General features: G+C 39.5%; 1 protein-coding gene across 9 annotated transcripts in view; it reads left to right on the top strand.

The window, feature by feature from the left end:
* Positions 1–4,925: 4,925 nt before the first annotated feature.
* Positions 4,926–22,067, top strand: part of VPS8 (VPS8 subunit of CORVET complex) — a 267,080-nt gene continuing 249,938 nt past the window's right edge. For 7 of the 9 annotated variants that reach the window (XR_003608764.2, XR_003608763.2, XM_028100887.1 and 4 more), the window contains exons 1-3: positions 4,926–5,006; positions 16,593–16,833; positions 17,769–17,837. Coding sequence is in view for 7 of the 9 variants with exons in the window: in XM_028100887.1 (XP_027956688.1) it covers positions 16,681–16,833; positions 17,769–17,837 (222 nt within the window). In the remaining 2 variants the exon portion in view is untranslated. Of the gene's footprint in view, positions 5,007–8,686; positions 8,774–9,507; positions 9,585–16,592; positions 16,834–17,768; positions 17,838–22,067 lie in introns of those variants that run through there. The other 2 variants (XM_028100884.2, XM_088025165.1) reach the window with 2 other exon arrangements.

Below are 22,067 nucleotides of genomic sequence, written 5' to 3'. Positions count from 1 at the left end.
ACATTCTCCTGTCTAGGTTTTACTGACCTGTACAAAGTTAACTTTGACGAATGGGACATTTTAAGCCAAAACATACTCTCTGAACCCTAAACATAGTATAACTTTTGGTACTCTTTCCAAAGGCAAGAAAATTATCACAACGTTCTGCATAAAAAAATTCCAATATAGAAGCTGGCACCATTTTTACCTTTTTATTTTTTCTTTTGACTTCTTTTTTTATTTTAATTCTAGTGTAGTGAACATACAGTGTTATAATTATTACCTTTTTAAGAAAAATTCCACTGCCTATGTTTAGATAATTACAAATGAAACTTTAAGAAACCTCATATATCAATGTTGCTCAAACTTAAATAATGCTCAGCTTCCTTGTAAGGGAGAAAGATTCTCATAGGTCTCTAAAGTCGGCTTATTTTGTACGATGTTGCATATATATACAATTATGTGTATATGTATGCATATATATATAAATATATGGAAACACAAAACTAAGGGAAAGACCCCTTATTATTATTATTATTTTTTAAAGATTTCACTTATTTGACAAAGAAAGACACAGTGAGAGAGGGAACACAAGCAGGGGGAGTGGGAGAGGGAGAAGCAGGCTTCCGGCTGAGCGGGGAGCCCGATGCGGGGCTTGATCCCAGGACCCCGGGGCCATGACCTGAGCCGAAGGCAGATGTTTAATGACTGAGCCACCCAGGCGCCCCGACCCCTTATTTTTTTAAAAGATTTTATTTATTTATTTGTCAGAGAGAGGGAGAGAGAGAGAGTACAAGCAGGGGGAGTGGGAGAGGGAGAAGCAGACTCCCCGCTGAGCAGGGAGCCCAATGCGGGGCTCGATCCCAGGACCCTGGGACCATGACCTGAGCCAAAGGCAGACGCCTAACCCAATGAGCCACCCAGGCACCCCCAGAGACCCCTTATTTTTACAGATTTTTGTGTATCAAACCAGAACAAATTCATAAATTAAACACAGACAAGGGGCACCTGGCGGGCTCAGTCGGCAGAGCATGCGACTCTGGATCTCCAGGTTGTGAATTCAAGCTGCATGTTGGGCTTACTTAAAAAAACCAACAAAACAAAACCCTCAAATGAGGAAACTAAAATGTATAAGGTTGACTTAATGTAAGGAATTAACATTCCTGTTGCTAAACCCAGAATGGCCCTCACAACATATTTTACCGATTTCAAGAGCACAGACGTATTTAGCCACATAACTTGTGCTGACTCAATTCTAATAACTGTTGTGTGTACAGTACACCAAAATATAGTCTGGCTATAACTTGGTGTGACCACATCATTTATTTTTAAAGTCCCTCTCTGTTGTTGTTTTTTTTCTAAGTCTGCAACAATTCACTTAGTTCTATTTGCTAATCACATATCCAAACATAGGCAGTGAAATTGCATTCCCAGAATAACTATAAGGGGTCGATAAATTTATAAAGATATTCCACCTTACTAGTAATCCAATACAAATTAAAATGAGAGGCATTTCCTCTATCAAATTGGGAAAGCTTTATTAAAAGGATAAAATAAATGCTGATGGGTATATGCGATGGGCACCCTTGAACTCTTCTGGTGAGAATGCAAACTGGCCTGACCTTTCTGGAAAGCAATTTGGCAGAAGGTATTCACAGGCTGAAAAGCTTTCAAAGCCTTTGAGTTAGTAATTTCACTTAAAGGTTTCTATCCTAAGGAAATAATTTTTAAATGTGGGCAAAGATCTCTGTATAAGGATGTCAATGTTCTTGTTAGCAGGAAAAATATAGGTAACCCCCTAGATGTCCAGAAATAGAGAAATAAACTGTATTATCAACAGTTATGTAGCCATTACAAATAATATTTGTGACAACTTTTAATAACAGTGGCTAGGGCTCAAGATATAACACTGAACAAAAAAACAAAAACAAAAAAGTATATAGAACTATATATTCATATAGTTCTCTTATGTCAAAAAATGTAAACGTGTAAAGAAAAAGGCTCAATGAAAATAAGCCAAAATGATGAGTGCTGTTCCCTGAAATGTGGGTAATTTATACTTTACTTTTTGTATTTCCTGAATTTTCCAAGCTTCATGTAATAAGCATACAATATTTTCATTTTTTAATTAATGCAAAGTCTTGTAAATGATAACATGTCAGCTTAGACTGTCTTTAAAATAATTCTTATTGTGAGTTGTAATCACTTTCCTACAACATCCAGCAAGGGTCCTAGATTTACTTCCTAGAGTTACACAGAATATGTCTATAACTACTGTACAGATAATTTAAAAAGGTCAGTGAGCAGGGCGCCTGGGTGGCTCAGTTGGTTAAGCGACTGCCTTCGGCTCAGGTCATGATCCTGGAGTCCCGGGATCGAGTCCCACATCGGGCTCCCTGCTCAGCAGGGAGTCTGCTTCTCCCTCTGACCCTCCCCCCTCTCACGTGCTCTCTCTCTCTCATTCTCTCTCTCAAATAAATAAATAAAATCTTCAAAACAAAAAAGGTCAGTGAGCAGCCTTCCCCCACCTCCCATCATCATAACCCAGCCCCCCCATTTCTGCCGATTTCCTTTCTGCCTAACACTTTTAACAGTTCCTGTTAGACACAGTTTCTCATCTCACCAGCCTGCTTACTCTGTTCAGCCAGGCTCCTGTTAAATAGTTTTCCTCTAAAAATATGATACTGAGAACTGAAGGCAGGTCATGGTCATGCCATTCCTCTGCTTAAGAACCTCCAGAGCCTCTTACCAGAAGAGCAGACGCCCCCAGCTTGGCGTTCAATGTCCTCCTGGATCTGGTCCCAGTCTTTCCAGCCTCACATCCTATTGTACCTTTAACACATTCTAAGCCGTGCTTTCAAACTATGGGTTGTTATGCATTAGTGAGTCATGAAATCAATTTAGCAAGCAGCATTAAAAAAAATAGAATAAAATATAAAATGGCAAGTTACATTGCATATACTGAAGGCAATTACTGACTAGGATTTACACACAAACACATACACATGCTGTGTGTGTATATGTACACATATATATGTGTGTGTGTATACATAAATATAAAATATATAAAATTATAATATATATTATATATGTATATAAAACTATGTGTGTATATTGTTAACCTGAAAAACAAAGGTTATTTTACCAGCAAAAAATGGGTCTGTTAGGGAATAACCAAGAATTGTAGTCCCAGACAAGAAACCTATGGTAAAACTATAGGTAAGTCCAACAAACCCAAGGAACTTATTTGATGGTAGAAGAAGGAGGAAGTTGGGAGGGATTATTTTGAAGGAAAGTCCATTGGTGAAAAACAGGAGTTCAGGTTTTTCACTGGCTCAGTTTCAGGGGTAGTCGATTTCTTGTAGGAAATGCAATGTACATCTTTCCCTGTTGGGTCCTATAATTGATGATTCTCTCCTGTTGAATAGTCTTCTTTTTGGGTCTCTATGTAATTGACAATTCTTCCTGTAATTGACATTGAGTAGTAGTTGGCTCCCCCTTCCAACCTCCCCTTTTAGCCTCCTGAGTCCAATTTAGTGAAGTTTCTTTTCTTTCTTTCTTTCTTTCTTTTTTTTTTTTTTGAGAAAGAGAGTAAGCAAGAATGGGGTGGGAGGGTGGGAGTAGGGGAAAAGAGAAAGGGAGAGAGAGAATCTTAAGCAGGCTCTCGAGTATGTGGGGCTTGATCTCATTACCCTGAGATCACTACCTGAGCAGAAATCAAGAGTCAGACGCTTAACCAACTGAACCACCCAGGCGCCCCTAGTGAAGTTTCCCTATATTACTCTCTCCGTATAGTGAGCATGTGTGTGGATATATATATATATATAGTCATAGCCGAAATATATTTCTTACTATAATGATCAAAAAAGTTTGAAAGCCACTGCCCATGCCACAGCCACATTAAGCAGCAGCTAGTCCTCAATTCTGATTTGCTCTGTCTTTGATCCCATTGTTCCCTCAGCTAGGCATTCTCCCTGCTCTCTGTCTACCGAAATTCTTCGGGGGCCCTAATGAGATACCACCTTCTCCCTGAAGTGTTCCATCATTTTTCCTCATCTGTGATCCTAAAGTGATGGTCTCCTACCTCTCTTATACCACTCAAAAGAGCCTGCCTTGCATTGTAGCTATGTCTGCATACTGAGTGCTTAGACAAAGAGTGTCAGAGGGGCAGGGCTGTGTCTTACTCACTTCTGGGTCCTTTGAAGGCCCAGAAGTATAGTGAGCCTAGCTGATGTGCAATAAATATCTGCCCAACTGAGTATTTTCTAAATGGCCTTCCAGGAGCAACTTCTGTTCTTCCTCCATCCATTTTCTTGACTAAGGCCCCAGCAGGCATAAGATCTATGCCTTGGGCCTAGTGTTATCTACAGTGGTGGCTCTAAAATCCAGTCTGTCCTGAAAGCTTTCATCTTTCTTCAGGAGGAATAAGAGAAATAAACATACATTTTTATCCCTTTAAAAGATATCTCCTTTATTTGAGCATGTGTCTTTCCTATATTTTTGGTGTTAAGATGTATTTTTTGTGGATCTATGTTGATAAGTTAGAAAATAATAGTTGGTTTTTCGTGCGTATTTATTGTCCTTACTTGGCAAAATGAAAAGCTGGCAATTCTATGTTTGTCTTTAAAAAGATTAAGTAAAAATTTACTGGTTGCAAATTCCAAAATCTGGGAAATCAACTGTCCTTTCTGGGCTGGCTGAAGGTAGATTCACTTTCTTAAAGGTCAGATGAGTTCATTGACATGGGGCTGCAGGAGTTTCTCTTCCCATTTCAAAGACTGCTGTTTATTCGTCTGTGCTTCCATTCTCCTATTCCCCAAGACGTTATTCACCCATTAAATCCCGGGCGTGAGACACTGTATCTCTGGCCCTTTAAATAGGGGCGTGGTATAGAGGGGCGGAGAAGGGTGCGGGGAGGAAAGCGGAAGCGTGGCCATCAGTGGTATATACTGCGCGTGCGTGAGGGTACAGCAGGGGGCGGGGTCACGTGGGCCGGGGGTCCTGGGCTGGAATGGCCGCAAGCGCAGGTAACGAATCTCCCGGGAGCAGGCCGACGGGGTGGGGACAGTAGTGAGCCGCCGTCCCCGAGGCGGGAGGAGGACGCACGCCGGGTTCCTGAGCCTCGGCCCCTTCCCCCGTGCGGCGGCGCGGCCTCGGAGTGGCTGACAGAGAAGCCCCAGGCGGACTAACTGGACTGGGGCTCAAGGGCCGGGTGGGGTTGACTTTGGGGCGGAGAGGCGTGTCCTGCGTTTGGCCTGCTGTTGGGTCAGGAGATTTCCACTTGTTCATAACGAATGTGGGGCTGAGGACAGGTGCACCCGCTTCCCTGATTGTGAGACTAGGAGGTGGATGATCACTCTCCTCCCCAGGACCGAACAGGTGTGCAACCCGCCTTTCGGGCCCGGCGCACAGGTGTGGCCTCGTCTGTCCCTCAAAGACTGGGATGAGTGTGCTCCCCAAGTGTGAGGCCGAGGCCTAGATCAGGTGTCCACCTCTTAGGATTGGTGCGCACCCTGTGAGGCTGGTTCCAGTTTGTCTCTGCCTGCAAGGTGAGCTCCAGAGTGAGAGCAGGAGGAGGGACAGGTGGGTCTCTAAAGTTTGAGGCCACTCTTGTGTCCTGGTTAGTTCTCCAAGTGTGGTGCCTGGGAAAAGAGGGAAACAGAGCTGCCCAAAGTGTTTGGGTTTGCTTCAAAGGGAGGTTAGGGTGGGATGAAGTAGGGTCAGCCAGGGAGGTTCCATGGCTATGGGTTATCAGGATCAGGTGGGAGCCTTCTTCAACTAGGCATACCGCCTCCATAATCTCCTAATATTAGACTCATATAGAATGGACCAGAAGGCTTGCGTCCTCTGCATGCCCACCCTCTACCACACAACCCCCCCCCAAAAGAAAACACACAAACAAAACAATCATGGGTGTTGACTTGTGGCACCAACTCCGGATGTCTGTGATTGGGAGGTAATTACATGTCACGTGTGTGGCACCAACTCCGGATGTCTGTGATTGGGAGGTAATTATATGTCAGGTGTGTGTGTTTGAAGTCTAATACAAATGGGGATGGAGAATCTACCTATGTTTGTGTAAGACATGGGTTTGTTCATGGTTAAATTTAAGCAGGGAATAGATACTGAATCCTCTGGTAGAGCTGGCCTGTTCCATTGAAAGCAGAGTAAAGATAAGTGGGGGAAAAATTCTGGTTGAACTATGGGCTTTATATGTCAAAGAGACATATGTGAAAAAATTCTTTCCAGAGCTCTAAGATAATAGTGTGTTGATTATCCTTTATTTTCTTTGTATCTGGACCAGCATCAGCGGTTGGATGTTTTTTGTCTTCAGGATATTGAGGCATCGTGGCATTTCTTAGCTGTATCTCACTCTTTAATAAAGATGTCAACCGTTGTGATACAAAGTGTCAGTTATGTATGTGAACGAAAAGTGAGACGTTTTGAACTTAAAGAAGTATGTTTAACTTTCGATCTGTTTATAGTTGTCACAGAGATTAGATTGCCTCTTGAGCCACAGCTTCAGGTGAAATCTGTATATATTTGTCAGATCAAACTGTTCTAGTCTTAACTGAATCTTGAATTTATGTTTGAATTGTCTTCATTCTATTAGCCCCTGTGTTAACATCTTCCCAGAATAGAGAAAACTCCTCTACCTTCAGTAGTTACAAATTCCAGGGAAGGACAATGATTGGCCAAATGGATACAAGAATGTCATGTGCCTACTTCTCTGGCTAGGTAGATAGGATATTTGATTGGCAGCACAACTAAAATTACTTGTTTGGAGTGGAGAGGGCAGTTTTCCAAAGGAAAGGTGGTGAAGGGATGTTTTAACTGTAATCAAATTTGTTTTTCCTCTGCAGTTGAGCAAGAAGTTTCCTTTTGCTCTTTACAAAAAAAAAAACAAAACTCTTGTGACTATGTCCTTCTTGACACCTAACCAAGAGAAATTGAGGTGACAATTAATTGGAAGTTAATTAAGATGAGTTGGAAAGCCACCATGTACTCAACCTACAACTGAATGGGATCCTGTCTTGTGTGCATTTAACTTATAAGAATTCACTCATACCAATTTAGTGAAGAAGAAAGGAGAATATATGTCAGCCTACACAAGGCCCATGTGCTTCTTAGGAGAAGTTTTCTGGGGGGGGGTGGATATTTGAAGAGTGATTTTAAAAAAAATTTTTTTAATTTTAATTTTTTTAAAAGATTTTTTTTATTTATTTGACAGAGACACAGAGAGGGAACACAAGCAGGGGGAGCAGGAGAGGGAGAAGCAGGCTTCCGGCGGAGCAGGGAGCCCGATGTGGGGCTCGATCCCAGGATCCTGAGATCATGACCTGAGCCCAAGGCAGATGCTCAACCGACTGAGCCACCCAGGCGCCCCTGAAGAGTGATTCTTATAATAGTAGGGACTTACTGGAAGCTGGAAAGAAGTGATTTTTTTCCCCTCTTTCATTCATTTTACTTATACACGTATAAAACTGATGAATGATATTAGGCTTTATGCATAACATATTCGTAGACATAGTTCTTACTATTATTTTGTATATTGTCATAGGGGATTAGTTTTTTCTTTTTTAGAATGTGGCTGAAGGTTATGCCTGACAATTCATAATAATAACTTAGTAACATAATAGTAACTTAGCATCATACGACCAGACCGGCAGGTCTTAGGTACTCTTCTTTTCCTCCACTTTTCTTTTTAACATTTGTTTTTCTATATGCACTTCCTAAATTTTAAATGATTACTCTTCTCATTTAGACATTTACTAAGAGAAAGAGAGACAGAGGCTTGGGCTTTTTCATAGTGGCAGCTCTGAGCATTGTGGGCCTAAATGTGCCTATTCTTGGAAAGAAACTCAGGGGCCAAGTGTGCATCTCATCCAAGTATGTAGCAGCATTGTTACCTACACGGGGTCTGTTTCTGAAGTGCATGAGTAAGGTGAAACTTGAGTACCCCTGAAAAGTACCTGGGAAGGAGTCACGGCGGAGACTGACATATCTTTCAGGATGTGCAACACACCCAGGTTTTGCTCTGTGTTGGAACAGCGTACTATTTGTTATTTTGAGCACATGTGAAATGGATCATTATGTATGAGGCATTCAAGAACTGAGACTGACCAAAAGGACAACAGATACCAATCTCCTATCCCATGCTCACCCTGAAATGTATAGTATTAAGTGGAATGGTGTGCAGAGTCCCCATTTCTGTGTGAATCATTTCTTTTTTTCTCTTTACCTTTGCTGAAGATAGATTGAATTCCTGTAAATGGAATGGACATATGATACATTTCCACTGTTTTCATCTTGACTTTGTAGGCTGAATTAATGTAAAAGAACATAAAACATCTGAAATTGTGGAGTTTGTGTCATGTTATACATGAACTGAGTGATCATTAAAAAAATCAGTGTTAAGGATTGTAAAAAAATCGGGGCGCCTGGGTGGCTCAGTCGTTAAGCGTCTGCCTTTGGCTCAGGTCATGATCCCAGGGTCCTGGGATCGAGCCCCGCATCGGGCTCTCTGCTCGGCGGGGAGCCTGCTTCTCCCTCTCCCACTCCCCCTGCTTGTGTTCCCTCTCTCACTGTGTATCTCTCTGTCAAATAAATAAAATCTTTAAAAAAAAAAATTGTAAAAAATCTCATCTAGGTGCAAAGAATGGAACTTGCAAAGTGGTAGGCTTTTGGGGGTAGAATGACTAACCCTATCTTATTTTGAATGACCAGAACTGTTATTTGAAGCCCTCGAAGCCAGTGATTCAGTGTTGCTTGGCTGCTTATGCGGGGGAAGAAGGTAGGGATTGGTGAGTTGATTAGCACTAGGAATACAGTGGTGAACAAGGCAGATCTGGTCTTTGCTCTCCTGGAACCTGTATTACTTTCCTTCCTGAGGGAAGGCAGTGGTGGTTCAGACACTGAAAAAATGATTGCAGTGTGACAAGTTTAGTGAAGAAGGAGAACGATGTTATAAGTGCATATTAACAGGGAACCTAGTTCAGTTGAGCAGGACAAAAAAAAGGCTTTTTGAGGAAGCAGAGTTTTAGCTGATATCTGAGGGATGAATATGATCAACAGTAGTTGACAAGCCTGATAACGTAAAGGTATAGCTTAATTATAACTTGGCTTATATGGCATAGATTCCTATAGGCTGTGAGTCAAATAATATCCTATGAAGCTTAACAATTATAGGTAATAAAACTGATCCATTTAATTTGCAACACAGGTATTAGTCCTGTCTTCCAATTCTTGTGTTAATCAGTAAATATTTATTGAATGTTATATACCTATGCAAGTCAGTGAGCCCAGTGATGTGCAGTATACAGAGAAGCATGGCTGCATTTCTTTCTTTCTTTCTTTTTTTTTTTTTTAAAGATTCTATTCATTTATTTGAGAGGGTGAGAGAGAGAGAACATGAGCAGGGTAAGGGGCAGAGGGAGAAGCACACTACCCACCAAGCAAGGAAGCCTGACACGGGGCTTGATCTCCCCAGGACTCCAGGACCATGACCCAAAGCAAAGGCAGACGCACAACCAACTGAGCCACCCAGGTGCCCCACATGGCTGCATTTCTATTGTATAGTTGGGGACAAAAGACATAGCCACATGGTGAGTTAACTAATGAATCAGTATGAGGAAAGTGCCAAGGCACTGTTATAATGAAGACATGCATTCTAGATTCAGAGGATGCTTAGGGAAGGAAGGTGCCTGCAAGGAAGGAAAGAAGGAACTTAGATAAATGGAGAGGAAAAGGAAAGGGAAGGGAAGGTGAACAAGCATGAGCAGACATGGATAGAAAGGGGAAGCTCTTCTTGAAGGACTCAATACAGGTTAATACGTTTAGTTGTAAAGGAAAGTAAGGTCAGCTCATGTGATATCTGGAATCCTAGGCTTAGAATTTGGAGTTTTATTATTTTCTTTCAAATTCTTATTTCAATTCTAGTTAGTTAACATAGAGTGTAATATTGGTTTCAGGAGTAGAATTCAGTGATTCGTTACTTACGTACAACACCCAGTGTTCATCATAACAAATGCCCTCCTTACTATCCATCACCCATTTGGCCCATCCTCTGCCCACCTCCCTCCATCAACCCTCATTTTGTTCTCTCTTGTTAAGAGTCCCTTATGGTTTGCTTCACTCTCTCTTTTTTCCCCCTTCCCATATGGTCATCTCTGTTGTTTCTTAAATTCCACATGACTGAAAGCATATGATATTTGTCTTTGACTTATTTCACTTAGCATAATATACTCCATCTCTATCCATGTCATTGCAATGGCAAGATTTCGTTCTTTTTAATGACTGATATTCCATTATGTATATGTGTGTGTGTATACACACGCCACATCTTTATCCATTCATCAGTCAGTGGACATTTGGGCTCTTTCCATAATTTGGCTATTGTTGATAGTGCTTCTATAAACAATGGGGGGCATGTGCCCCTTTCAATCAGTATTTTTGTATCCTTTGGGTAAATACTCAGTAGTGCAATTGCTGGGTCATAAGGTAGTTCTATTTTTAACTTTTTGAGGAACCTCCATACTGTTTTCCAGAGTGGCTGCACCGGTTTGCATTCCCACCAACAGTGTAAGAGGGTTCCCCTTTCTCCGCATCCTCGCTAACATCTGTTGTTTCCTGTGTTGTTAATTTTAGCCATTCTGACGAGTGTGAGGTGGTAGCCTATCACGGTTTTGATTTGTGTTTCCCTGATGATGATTAATATTGAGCATCTTTTCATGTGTCCGTTAGTCATCTGGATTTCTTCTTTGGAAAAATGTCTATTCATGTCTTCTGCCCATTTCTTAACTAGATTATTTGTTTTTTGGATATTGAGTTTGATAAGTTCTTTATAGATTTTGGATACTAACCCTTTATCAGATACGTCATTTGTAAATATCTTCTCACATTCCATAGGTTGCCTTTTAGTTTTGTTGATTGTTTCCTTCACTGTGCAGAAATTTTTATTTTAATGAAGTCCCAAGAGCTGATTTTTGCTTTTCTGAGGTCAGAGAGGTTTCTGCCTATGTTCTCCTCTAGGATTTTGATGGTTTCCTGTCTCACATTTAGGTCTTTCATCCATTTTGAATTTATTTTTGTGTATGGTGTAAGAAAATGGTCCAGGTTCACTCTTCTGCAATGAGCTGTCCATTTTTCCCAACACCATTGTTGAAGAGACTGTCTTTTTTCCATTGGATATTCTTTCCTGCTTTGTTGAAGATTAGTTGACCAAATAGTTGTAAGTAGAGTTTGGAATTCTATACTGTAGGCATTGGGATCTGTTCAAAAATGAGTCCATTTACTAGAGAAAGAGAATAGAAAACAAATAAAGGTTAATCATCTATTGTATTTTTCTTCACAAAACAAACCACGAGAAGACCAAACAGGCAAAGAAATGGAAGAGAAATACTTGGATTGGGAAAGCTGGAAACAAAGTTGGAATGTGATATTCTTTCCATATCATGATTTCATGATACCTTTTTGGGGATACAGTAAGTGAAAAAAGTAAAACTTGATTCGACTCATCATACTGTGAAAGGTGTCTCATATGACACTTTTAGGAGGAAAAGAATGCCAGTGAATTAAATAGGATCCTGGAATTTGAGCACGGTAGGGAAGGTCTGCCAAGGTAAAAACAAAACAACTACTACGACAAAAAATTGGTAGAAGAGTTCTGTATTAACCCAGCCTAATACAGGTCACATTCTGGAGTTCTTATTCTGTTCATCTGTGTTAAAATGGGGTCATTGATGTTTATATGATACATATACTTATTTTTAAATGGTCCTTGAATCTATTATTAATTGGTTGGGAATAACCTTATTAATTAAGAGGGAATAGCCTTCAGAACTGTCAAGATGTCAGATAATCTTAAATCAGAACTATTAAAATATTTATCAGTGCTCAGAAGAGGACAACATACTGGGTAATCCTGATTCTATGACCTACGTTTTCCTGTCGGATTGCTGTGATTTCATTCTGGGAGAGACTAAGAAACCATTGATTTTAACAATTGTACTGCAGGTACTGTCCAGCTTGGCATCCCCTATAGGAACACTAGATTGCAGAATGGTTGGGTGGAGAACTAGTTGTAGAATTGAGTCTTGAGAGGAAATTATCTGTAGTTTATTGCCAGCCTTTGTCCTGGGATAGCACTTAAGTGGTATCTGAAGGTAGTGTCTGCATCATGTGTGATAGAAGTGTTCTATATTAAGCATTTCATCATTGGTCTGTGTATTGGAATGAAGAACTTGCTCAATAAATATTTGGGCAACACCAAGTGATGAGGGAAGGGTTAGTATTTCAGAATGTTGGCAATGGGTCCAGAAACAAATTAATTGAAGTTTGTTAGTGTAGTCATTTCCTGTTCCTGCTGTAACAAATTACCACAAATGTAGTAGCTTAAAAAAAATACAGATTTATCATTTTACAGTTCTTTAGTTCACTAGTTCACTAGACTAGCACTGGTCTTATTAGGTTAAAGTCAAGCTGTTGTAGGGCTGGGGTCCTTCTAGAGGCTTAAGGAGAGAATCCATTTCCTTGCCTTTTGCAGCTTCTAGAGACTGCCTAAATTCCTTGGCTCCTGGCATCCTTCCTCCTTCAAAGCCTGCAACATAGCATCTCTCTGACCCTGCTTTTTCTTTTCTTTTCTTTTTTTTTTTTTTTTAAGATTTTATTTATTTGTTAGCACAAGCAGGGGGAATAGCAGGCAGGGCTAGAAGCAGGCTCCCTGCTGAGCAAGGAGCCCAATGCAGGACTGGATCCCAGGGCCCTGGGATCATGACCTAGGCGAAGGTAGATGCTTAACCAACTGAGCCACCCAGGTGTCCCTCTGACCCTGCTTCTTTTGTCATATCTCTTTTCTGACACTCTCTTTGGCCTCCCTCTTCCACTTTTTAAGACCCTTGCGATTATACTGAGCCAACATGGATAATCTCTGCAACTCCAGATCCTAATTTAATCACACCTGTGAAGTTCCTCTGGACATGTAAGGTAACACAGTCACAGGTCCTGGAGATTAGGACAGACATCCTTGGGCACTGCTGTCTTGCCTACCACACAGGCAGGTTCAGGCACAGCTCAGTTTCTAAAAAATGTGGAGACACTGCTCTAGTGAACTCCTTTGCAAAAAATACCTGAGTGTGGTGATCTTTTGATTCCTAGGTCTATTTGGGTTGAATAAATTTGCTGAGTAACATAAAGGTCTAATTGCTGGTAAGTGATAAAAGAGGAAGTTGATGTGAAAGCACAATTTTAGAATGACTTAATAGTATATCACACTTTCATAATTAGACGTTTTTCTGAAGCGTCTCTCATGCTTTGCTGGGGGCTGTGCTAGTCTTAGATAAAACCCCTACATTTAGCTGATGAAGAAACTTCTAATCTGAGAGCAGAAGTAAGTGTATCCTTCCAATAAGGTGTCCTTATGATATACTTAGAACTAGCTAGACCTTTACAAAAGTACTCGATCTTGTGCCAGGATCTTTAACTTTGGAAGAATGTGGAAATCTTGAGGAAATTTTAAATGATAATAGCAAATATTTCTTGAAAACCAGTTGTGTCCAGGCATTATTCTAAATGCTTTACAGTCATTATGTCATTTATTCCTCACAGTAGCTCTGCAAAATAGGTAGTTGCATTCTAAGAGTCAGGTCTCTCCGTTTTAAGTGATTTAAAAAAGAGAGAGAGAGAGTGCGTGAGCGTGTTGGGAGAGGATGCTGGCTTACGTAGCCAAATTGCCAGAATGCTGTGGCCAGAGCGAACATCAAAGACTTGAACATGGGGTCCTGAGTGGTATCAAGATACTCTGACCTCTTCTCTGGTTCTGTTTGTAGGTTGATTTTATTCTTGCTAGAGGATCCGTTCCTAGAATGTAAATTCTTTTAGTAGAGGTGGATCTCCAGTGACAAGTATAGTAGACGTTTAGGTGTTTAGTTGATATATATTGAATAAATGACCTCCTTTTCTGCAGAACAGGGTCGGGTGGAGGGTAGGGGTGCTGCTCACCCTTACTATTGTTTAGAGAACAGTGGAAGCGGCTTTTCCTCACCAGTTCCATTTTAATGAATCCCAGTGAAGCACTCTGGCTACATTATGCACTCTCTGTTACTAGGGGATTTTTGATTGGCAGCCTCCACAAGAACCACATGGTTTGAAGGAGCCCTGCCCCCAGCAAGAGGTGCTGCTCTGGGCAAACAACACAAATGGCCACAATATTTCATCTTAAAAGGTGTAGAAATAGAGGGGCTCAGAAAGGGTAGACAAATTGACCAAGGTCACAGATAGGAACTGGTAAAGCCTAGATCCAAACCTCATTTTTAACGGACTCTGACTTATGTTCTTTGCACTTTGCCAGCATATCACAATAATAGGAGCTCGGTGAAGTGGAGGCTGGAAATGGAGTAGGGTAGCATGGCAAGATGGTGCTCTTTCTTCAGGGGATGCTCGATCACGTAAAACTTCTTGAATGTGGTATTGGTGTTCACAGATGCTGAGTGGCCCTGAGAACCTCTTAAGTAACACCAGATAGGAGGTATAAAAAGCCAGAAAAAGAATTGTTTTACTTCCTGAGGTATTTTGCAAAGACCAATGTGAAGAATGAAATGTTTTCAGTTATTAAGTCATTTAAGTAAAAGTGGGGTTTTTTTCAGGTGTGGCTATTGTGGCCTTTTCCATTATTCTTTTTTTTAATGTTTAAGAATAAAACTTAATAACCGTCCTCAAGAATCACTGAATGTGAATTAGATTATGCTTGTTTGCAAACATTCCTTGACTAATTGTAATCATTTTTCCTAAGTGGTACAAATAAGAGAATTTTATTAAGAAGGAATTTGTCATGAGTCTTTGAAGAAAGGCATATAAGTTAATATTGCTTCTGCCCTTGGCTCACTGCAAAAGGAGAAGTACATTTAGTACCTGAGACTGGAAAGCTACTTTCAAATGTTGCCAGAAACAGAGTGCCCTCAGTTATGTCTTCTAGGAATGTATTCGATATCATGTGTTTGTAGGATGGAGCCTTGGAGTCTATCTTCTGTAACATGTGAAAGAAATTAGTCTGTATTTGGTAATATACCAAATGTACTAGCTAGAAAAATTGGTTTCAGCTCTTTAAAAATAAGTCTTCATAGTCTACGTGTCTTACATATAATAGATACTGATTTCTTTTAATCTGATAACAATGAAACTTTGCACAAAGTGAAATTCATCATAAATACTAAAAAAAGGAGCCTAATTGGACAAAATTATCAATGAATTTTGGGCATTTTTTTTTCTAAAACAATACCAGCAACTAATTTTCAACTCTTTTTTAAACAATTAGTTCTTTTAGTGGCTTAGTTGTCAGCCTTTCCTTTTCCTTCACTTCATTAAGGAGTGGGATTGAGAGAAGTTCATATGGTGGGCCATGGACAGTATGTAGTTTGAAAAAGCTTCCCATAGAAAGTTACTGCATGTTGCTGGGTACTTTTTTCCCCATTGATTTGATAGTAATAAGTTTTTGTGACCAGGAGAATATTCAATTACAATTTGACCTAATCACTTCTCACCATAATTTATGAAATAACTAAGAAATGCAGTTGTCAGACCTTTGTATATTGCTTATGACCTCATATTGTTTTGTATATTGGTAGTCTAGAAAACAAAATGACCTTTGTTTTTACTGTCATTATTACTATGGCGTTATTTCTGTTTTCATATTTTTATTTCTTTATTTCTGAACAGGCAGAGCTCAGGGAGGGACTTTTAAAAATTTGGCCACTTGTAGCCTAATTAGAACACAAACTAAAAACACTTAAGAACAAATTTAATCGTTAAACTTGTAATTATTTTTTCCTGAGTATGTTTTTAGTTTTCTAGAGATTTTGCAGACAATTGTTTTCTAGGCAATTTTGCAAGTAAACAAAACTCTTTTTGATACGGCATTGTATCCTTTAGAGCTATGAAATATATAAAACATTTGCATACTTTTTTTTTAGTATTTCAGTTTTCTCTGAGAATGTCCATGTTTTTCTATGACTAGCTTTCTTCCTAGAAATCCTAGAAATCCCTAGTTGGGCTGTGGTCTTATTTTATTCTGCCGTCATTGTTGTCTCCCATAATCTGAACGCTTAGGTTTGCTAGTGTCCTATTAAGTGGCTATCTGTCCTGGGTCCTCTGTGTCTACACAAGCTCCCTGAGACATCTGTGGCCCTGGATGGATGCCAACAACAAAACTGATCTGTATGCTTTTCTCCAGGGGAACTGGAGATCTACTCTGAGGTTTGGGAGTATGAGGGAGGGGTTAATTGCAGTTCTTGGCACCAATTTACTCTCATGCTGTTAAAACATAAATCTGGATGGTACCAAGTCTAGTGGCTGAACTTAACCGGAAGTCTGTCACTATCACCAGACTTAATGACTTTGGGTGGTGGGCCACTTCCCAGACTCCTGAGTTAAATGTTCCTCCTTTGTGCTCCTATAGAAACTCTCCCCCAGTATCATACCTCAGACCATACTGACTTCTCTTTGCCTTACAATCAGATGATTGATGAACAATCAGTTTCCACAAAAGTCTGACCAAGTAAGTCTTTGGAATGTCCAATTGAGGAAATCTAAATAATGTATACTTTTTCTTTTTTGAGAAGAGATCATTCAGGTCATCATGATCTAAGGCCAAAAATCAAAACAAAACAAAACAAAACTTGGATTGACTGAATTATAATTATTATAAATATGGAAAATGAACCAGACCATGAAAATGTGGAACAGAGCCCCAGTGCCAAGACTACTGAAGAAGAGCTGAATAAGTCTTTCAATCTTGAAGCTTCGCTTTCAAAATTCTCTTACATAGATCTGGACAAGGAACTGGAGTTCAAAAATGATCTGGTAAAAATTCAGCTTTTGTTAAGATGGTTAGAGCTATGACCTAAAGATTCAGTCTGTCATTTTTGCATGAATTAATAGAAGTCTGTGTGCAGTTTTATGGGATAATATCACTCTTCATTTGTGTATGTCATTACCATTTATGAAGCACTTTAACATATGTTCTCATCTGAGCCTCCCATACTCTGATAACCCATTTTATAGAGGAAGAAGCTGAAGTGCGGCTGGCTATGTTAAGTGAATGCTCAAGATCATAGAGCTAGTGTGAGGTTTAGAAATCTTGTGCAGTGATTTTTTAAAAATATTTTATGTAGTCTTTGAAAGTAGGCTCCACACCCGGCATGGGGCGCGAACTCATGACCCCAAGATCAAGTCGCATGCTCTACTGACTGAGCCAACAGGGCATCCCGTGTGCAGTGATTTTTTTTTTTCCCATTGATTTGATAGTAATTTTTTGTGACCAGGAGAATATTTAATCACAATTTGCTTGACCTAATCACTTTTCACCATAATTTATGAAATAACTAAGAAATGCAGTGTCAGACCTTTGTATATTGCTTATGACCTCGTATATTGTTTTGTATATTGCTTTCTACACTTAGAAAATTGGGGCTTGTCATGAGACATGCCGTTTTGTCCTGTTTAGAATGCACATGTCAGAGTTCATGAACAGAAGCTTTCTAGACAGGGCTGTCAAGATGGTGCAGTCAGTGTATATTTGTCTTCGATAATCAGTGAATATGTGGATAGGATAGGAAACAATTCTGTAGTCTTTTGACCTGATCCTTCCTACCATGGATCATCGAGTTGGCTCTCTGCATGATCAGTTTGGTGATGTTTGTCTCTTAATTGGTAATGGTTCTAATAAATTTAAACACCCTCACAATTCTAAGAGGGAAAGCAGCATTATATGAAAATAATTTCTTTTCTCTATTTAGATTGATGACAAGGAGTTTGATATTCCTCAAGTTGATACTCCTCCAACACTGGAAAGCATACTCAATGAGGTAAGTGTATATTAATGATCACCGTCATTTTATGGAATTGATTTTAATGCTTTTGGGTTAACTATAGTGTATGTATCTAGATCTGCACCGTCCAGTATGGGAGCCACTAGTCACATGTGGCAATTTTAATGTAAATTAGTAATAGTTAAGTAAAGATTAAAAATTCAGTCTCAGTTGTACAGGTACATTTTAAGTGCTCAGTTGAAATGTGGCTAGTGGCTATTTTAGTGGATAGCACAGGTGCAGAGTATTTCCACTGCTGCAGAAAGTGCAGTTGGACAGCACTGATCTAGGCTCTGAACTTCTCAAGGGCAGAAGCCATGTGTTGTTCATGTCTGTGCCCAGTACAGTGCCTTATACTTGGTAGATTTGAGAAAACATTTTAGTAAGCAAGTTGAAATATTAAATTCACGTCACTTTTGAGACTTGTATTATGTTTCAATAATGTCATCTCTACCAGTGATACTCAGATAGCTCATCCTCTGTTACTAGAGAGCAGCTGCAACCTTGAAATGCACCTCATCATCCTTCTGTGTAAAGGGAAAACCTCCACAGTGTATCTTATGAGTACCATCTTTGTTAAAAAGTTTCTCAGAGTTTTGAAATGATGTTATTCTTTTCTGAATTAGCAGGTCAGAAAGGCTTTATAAAGGAACTTTGTGGAAGTAACATGTTGGTGAAGTATGGGAGCTTTTATGTACCTGGCATCTGCTGATAATTCTTGAACTCAGTCTTCTTGATCTTTTAAAAATTTGCTTAAGACTCCTTTTGGAAGTTTTAGCTTCGAATTTGAGAAAGATTTTTAAATGCGTGAATCTGTTTTGGATCCATAGTTTTCTAAAGGATAATGATGCAGAGGTTCCCCAAAAGAAATGCCCACTGAATGAGTTGGGTGTTGGTCTTTATTACTTTTACCCCTATACTTTGCGGGTTGTAGCCAACACTTTATAGGATGCAAACTACTTTCCTCTGTGAATTGTATCTTTTATTATTCTTGTATGACTTTGATTTCTATTTTTATATCCATTTGATGTTGCTGTTACTTTGAATATATTTTAACTTAGAAAATGTATGATCTGTGTTAAGATGTAGCATTTTAAATTTTGATACAGAAGGCTTTGGTCAATGAAAGAATAACTGGTTACAGTGATACTTATTTACTGCCTTTCTAATAGAGAAGAAATCTTTCATTTAGAGATGAAGAGATTAATTTTAGTCAGTTAATGTCTTAATCATATCCTCATTTCAATTATTTTACTAAGTGTGAAATAAAAGTAAGCCTAGAAAGTTGTATACAAAGCCATATTTGAACATATTTGTATAACAATGGCAAAGGGCCCTGGGGTGGCTCAGTCAGTTGAGCATCTGACTCTTGATTTCAGCTCAGGTCGTGATCTCAGGGTCGTGGGATCCAGCCCTGCATTGGGCTCCACGCTCAGCAGGCAATCTGCTTGAGATTTTCCCTCTCCCTTTACCCCTCTCGCCAACCCCCCCCGCCAATAAATAAATAAGTAAATAAATCTTCAAAAAAATGGCAAAGAAAATGCTCATGTGAATGAAACTAGTTCATAGTGAAGAAAAACCGTCTTTGCACAATTTACTTATCTATGAGTAACAGTAAGTACAGTCATTAGTGGTTTACTGAGAAGATAATAATAATTCTATCTGAGAAGATAATGCCATCCTCAGTAGTAATTTGCATGCCTCATGTATTTGGCTTGTGGCGTTAGGTGCTGGGATTATAAAATGCCGTATGGCTGTCTCTGACCTTGAGAGAGAACTAGAACTGGACATCGGCCAGCCTTCACCTCTCCAAGGAGCTGGGCAGGTGGATAAGTGAAAGCAAAGATAAAATTTTAAGTTGTAGAACTGTGCAAAGGCTATTGGGGGGAAAGTTTTAAAATGATTTTAAAAAAGAAAAAAGTGGAAAGGGCAGAAGTGCAAAGTGACTAAGCACTCGTTCCAGGATATGTGGGTGCACATATTGTATAATGTTCATTAATAGCAGTCTGCTGAGAGGTTGGGAAGAAATGGACATCCAAGATGTTTTATAGACTGGAAAGTTAGGGATTACGGAGACATCATGAATCTCAGAATTTAGGGTATGAAATAATGGCAACAGGCCTTGTCATTGTCTGAAACTGTGCTGCCTCTGAGGTTTTTAATTGTGAAGTTCCATTCTCTAACCATGGCCACCCCCTTGCCTCCCATTTTCTTACTTCCTTAAACCTGTTCTTTGACCTAATCAAGACCGAGTCTCTTGTTTCTTCCTAGTCTCCCAGTCTGGGTAGTTCCTGCTTCACTTCATTTCTACTGTGCAGCCAGATATTTATTTTGAACTTTTTACTCAAGTGTGGTGTATATAGAGGAAATGTGCACAAATCGTGTGTAACTTGGTGAATTTTCACAAACTGAATGCACTGTGCAACCAGAATACATACGAAGAAATAAAACATTACTAACACCCCAGAACCTCTTCGTGTGCCCCTTTAGTACCTAACCCCAGGATAATCACAATCCTAACTTCTAGCATTGATCAGCTTTCTTGCTTTGAACTTCATATAAATGGAATGATAGAGTATGTGTTTTTGTGTGTCTGACTTGTTTACCTCAATATTATGTTTTTAGATTCATTCATATTTTTGTATGTAATTGTTCATTCCCATACATAAAAAAATTTTTTTTTAAGATTTTATTTATTTGTCAGAGAGAGAGAGCACAAGTAGGGGGAGCGACAGGCAGAGCAGGCAGAGGGAGACGTGGGCTTCCCGCTGAGCAAGGGGTCTGGTGTGGGACTCAATCCCAGGACCCTGGGATCATGACCTGAGCTGAAGGCAGCCACTTAACCAGCTGAGCCACCCAAGGCATCCCCCCATACATAAAATTCTTTATGTATATACCATTATTTATTCATTTTACTTTTGATGGGCATTTGTGTAATTTCCAATTTCTGATTACTATGAAAAGTTGCTGTGAGGGGTGCCTGGGTGGCTCAGTCGTTAAGCATCTGCCTTCGGCTCAGGTCATGATCCCAGGTTCCTGGGATCAAGCCCCGCATCGGGCTCCCTGCTCCGCGGGAAGCCTGCTTCTCCCTCTCCCAATCCCCCTGCTTGTGTTCCTTCTTTCACTGTATTTCTCTCTGTCAAATAAATAAAAATCTTGAAAAAAAAAGTTGCTGTGAATATTCTTATTCATGTCTATATATGTATGCATATACGTGTATACACACACATTTCTGTTGGTTTTATACTTGGAATAGGAGTAGAATTGTTAGGTCATGACATATGGGTATGTTCAGCCTTAGTAGATACTGCCACAGGTTTTTTAACGTGATCAGAAAAATACATACTTCCAGCAGCCATATATGGGAGTTCTGAATACCGTTATGCTCATCAACTTTTGAATTTTCTCCTTTTCACTTTATCCATTCAGGTCTTATAGGTGTGTAGTGATACCACATCATAGTTTTAATCTGAGTTTCCCTGAAAACTGATGAAATTGGGTGCCTTGACATAGGGTTGGGCCATTTGGATGTCTCTTTCGTGAATTGCCTTTTCATGTCTTTTGCTCACTTTTTAAAAAAAACTTATTTATAGGAATTCTTTATATGTGATGTATATAAACCCTTTATTAGATATATGTATTACAAATATCTTCTTCCATTCTGTGGGTTACTTTTTCACTCTATTAATGGTTTATTTTGATGAGCAGAAGTTCTTAATGTAGTTCAGCTTATTTTGTTTTTCCATTATGGTTAGTTTTTTTGTGTGTCTTGTTTTAAGAAAATTTTGAAAATTCCAAGGTCATGATGATGCTATCTTATTTTGTTTTAAAATCTTTCTTTTTCTGCCTTTCAAACTTAGATCTGCAATTCATCTGGATTTTTTTGTATGTTATGGTGTGAGGTATGAGCCAGCACCATTTACTGAAAAAAAAAAAAAAAAGTGATGTCACTTTTGTTTTAAATCAGGTGATCATATATGTGTGGGTCTGATTCCATTGGTCTTTCTACACCTGACCTGATATCACATTCCAGTGTTTGATATAATAGGTTTTGATATCTAATAGTCTCAGATCTTTGTTGTTGCTCTTCAAGATTGCCTTGGTTATTCCTGGTCTTTTGCATTTCCATGTAAGTTTTAGAATCACTTTATTAGTTCACATACAACGACACATACACACACTGAAATTTGATAGGATTATGTAGATTTTACATATCAGTGCAGGAAA

This window comes from Eumetopias jubatus, unplaced genomic scaffold (genome assembly GCF_037043125.1).
Source record: "Eumetopias jubatus isolate StellerSeaLion01/CBP00866 unplaced genomic scaffold, mEumJub1_p1.0 scaffold_1, whole genome shotgun sequence".
Classification (NCBI taxonomy): Eukaryota; Metazoa; Chordata; class Mammalia; order Carnivora; family Otariidae; genus Eumetopias; species Eumetopias jubatus.
The sequence above is the reverse complement of the archived record's forward strand: the minus strand, read 5'-3'. Positions and strand labels throughout refer to the sequence as shown.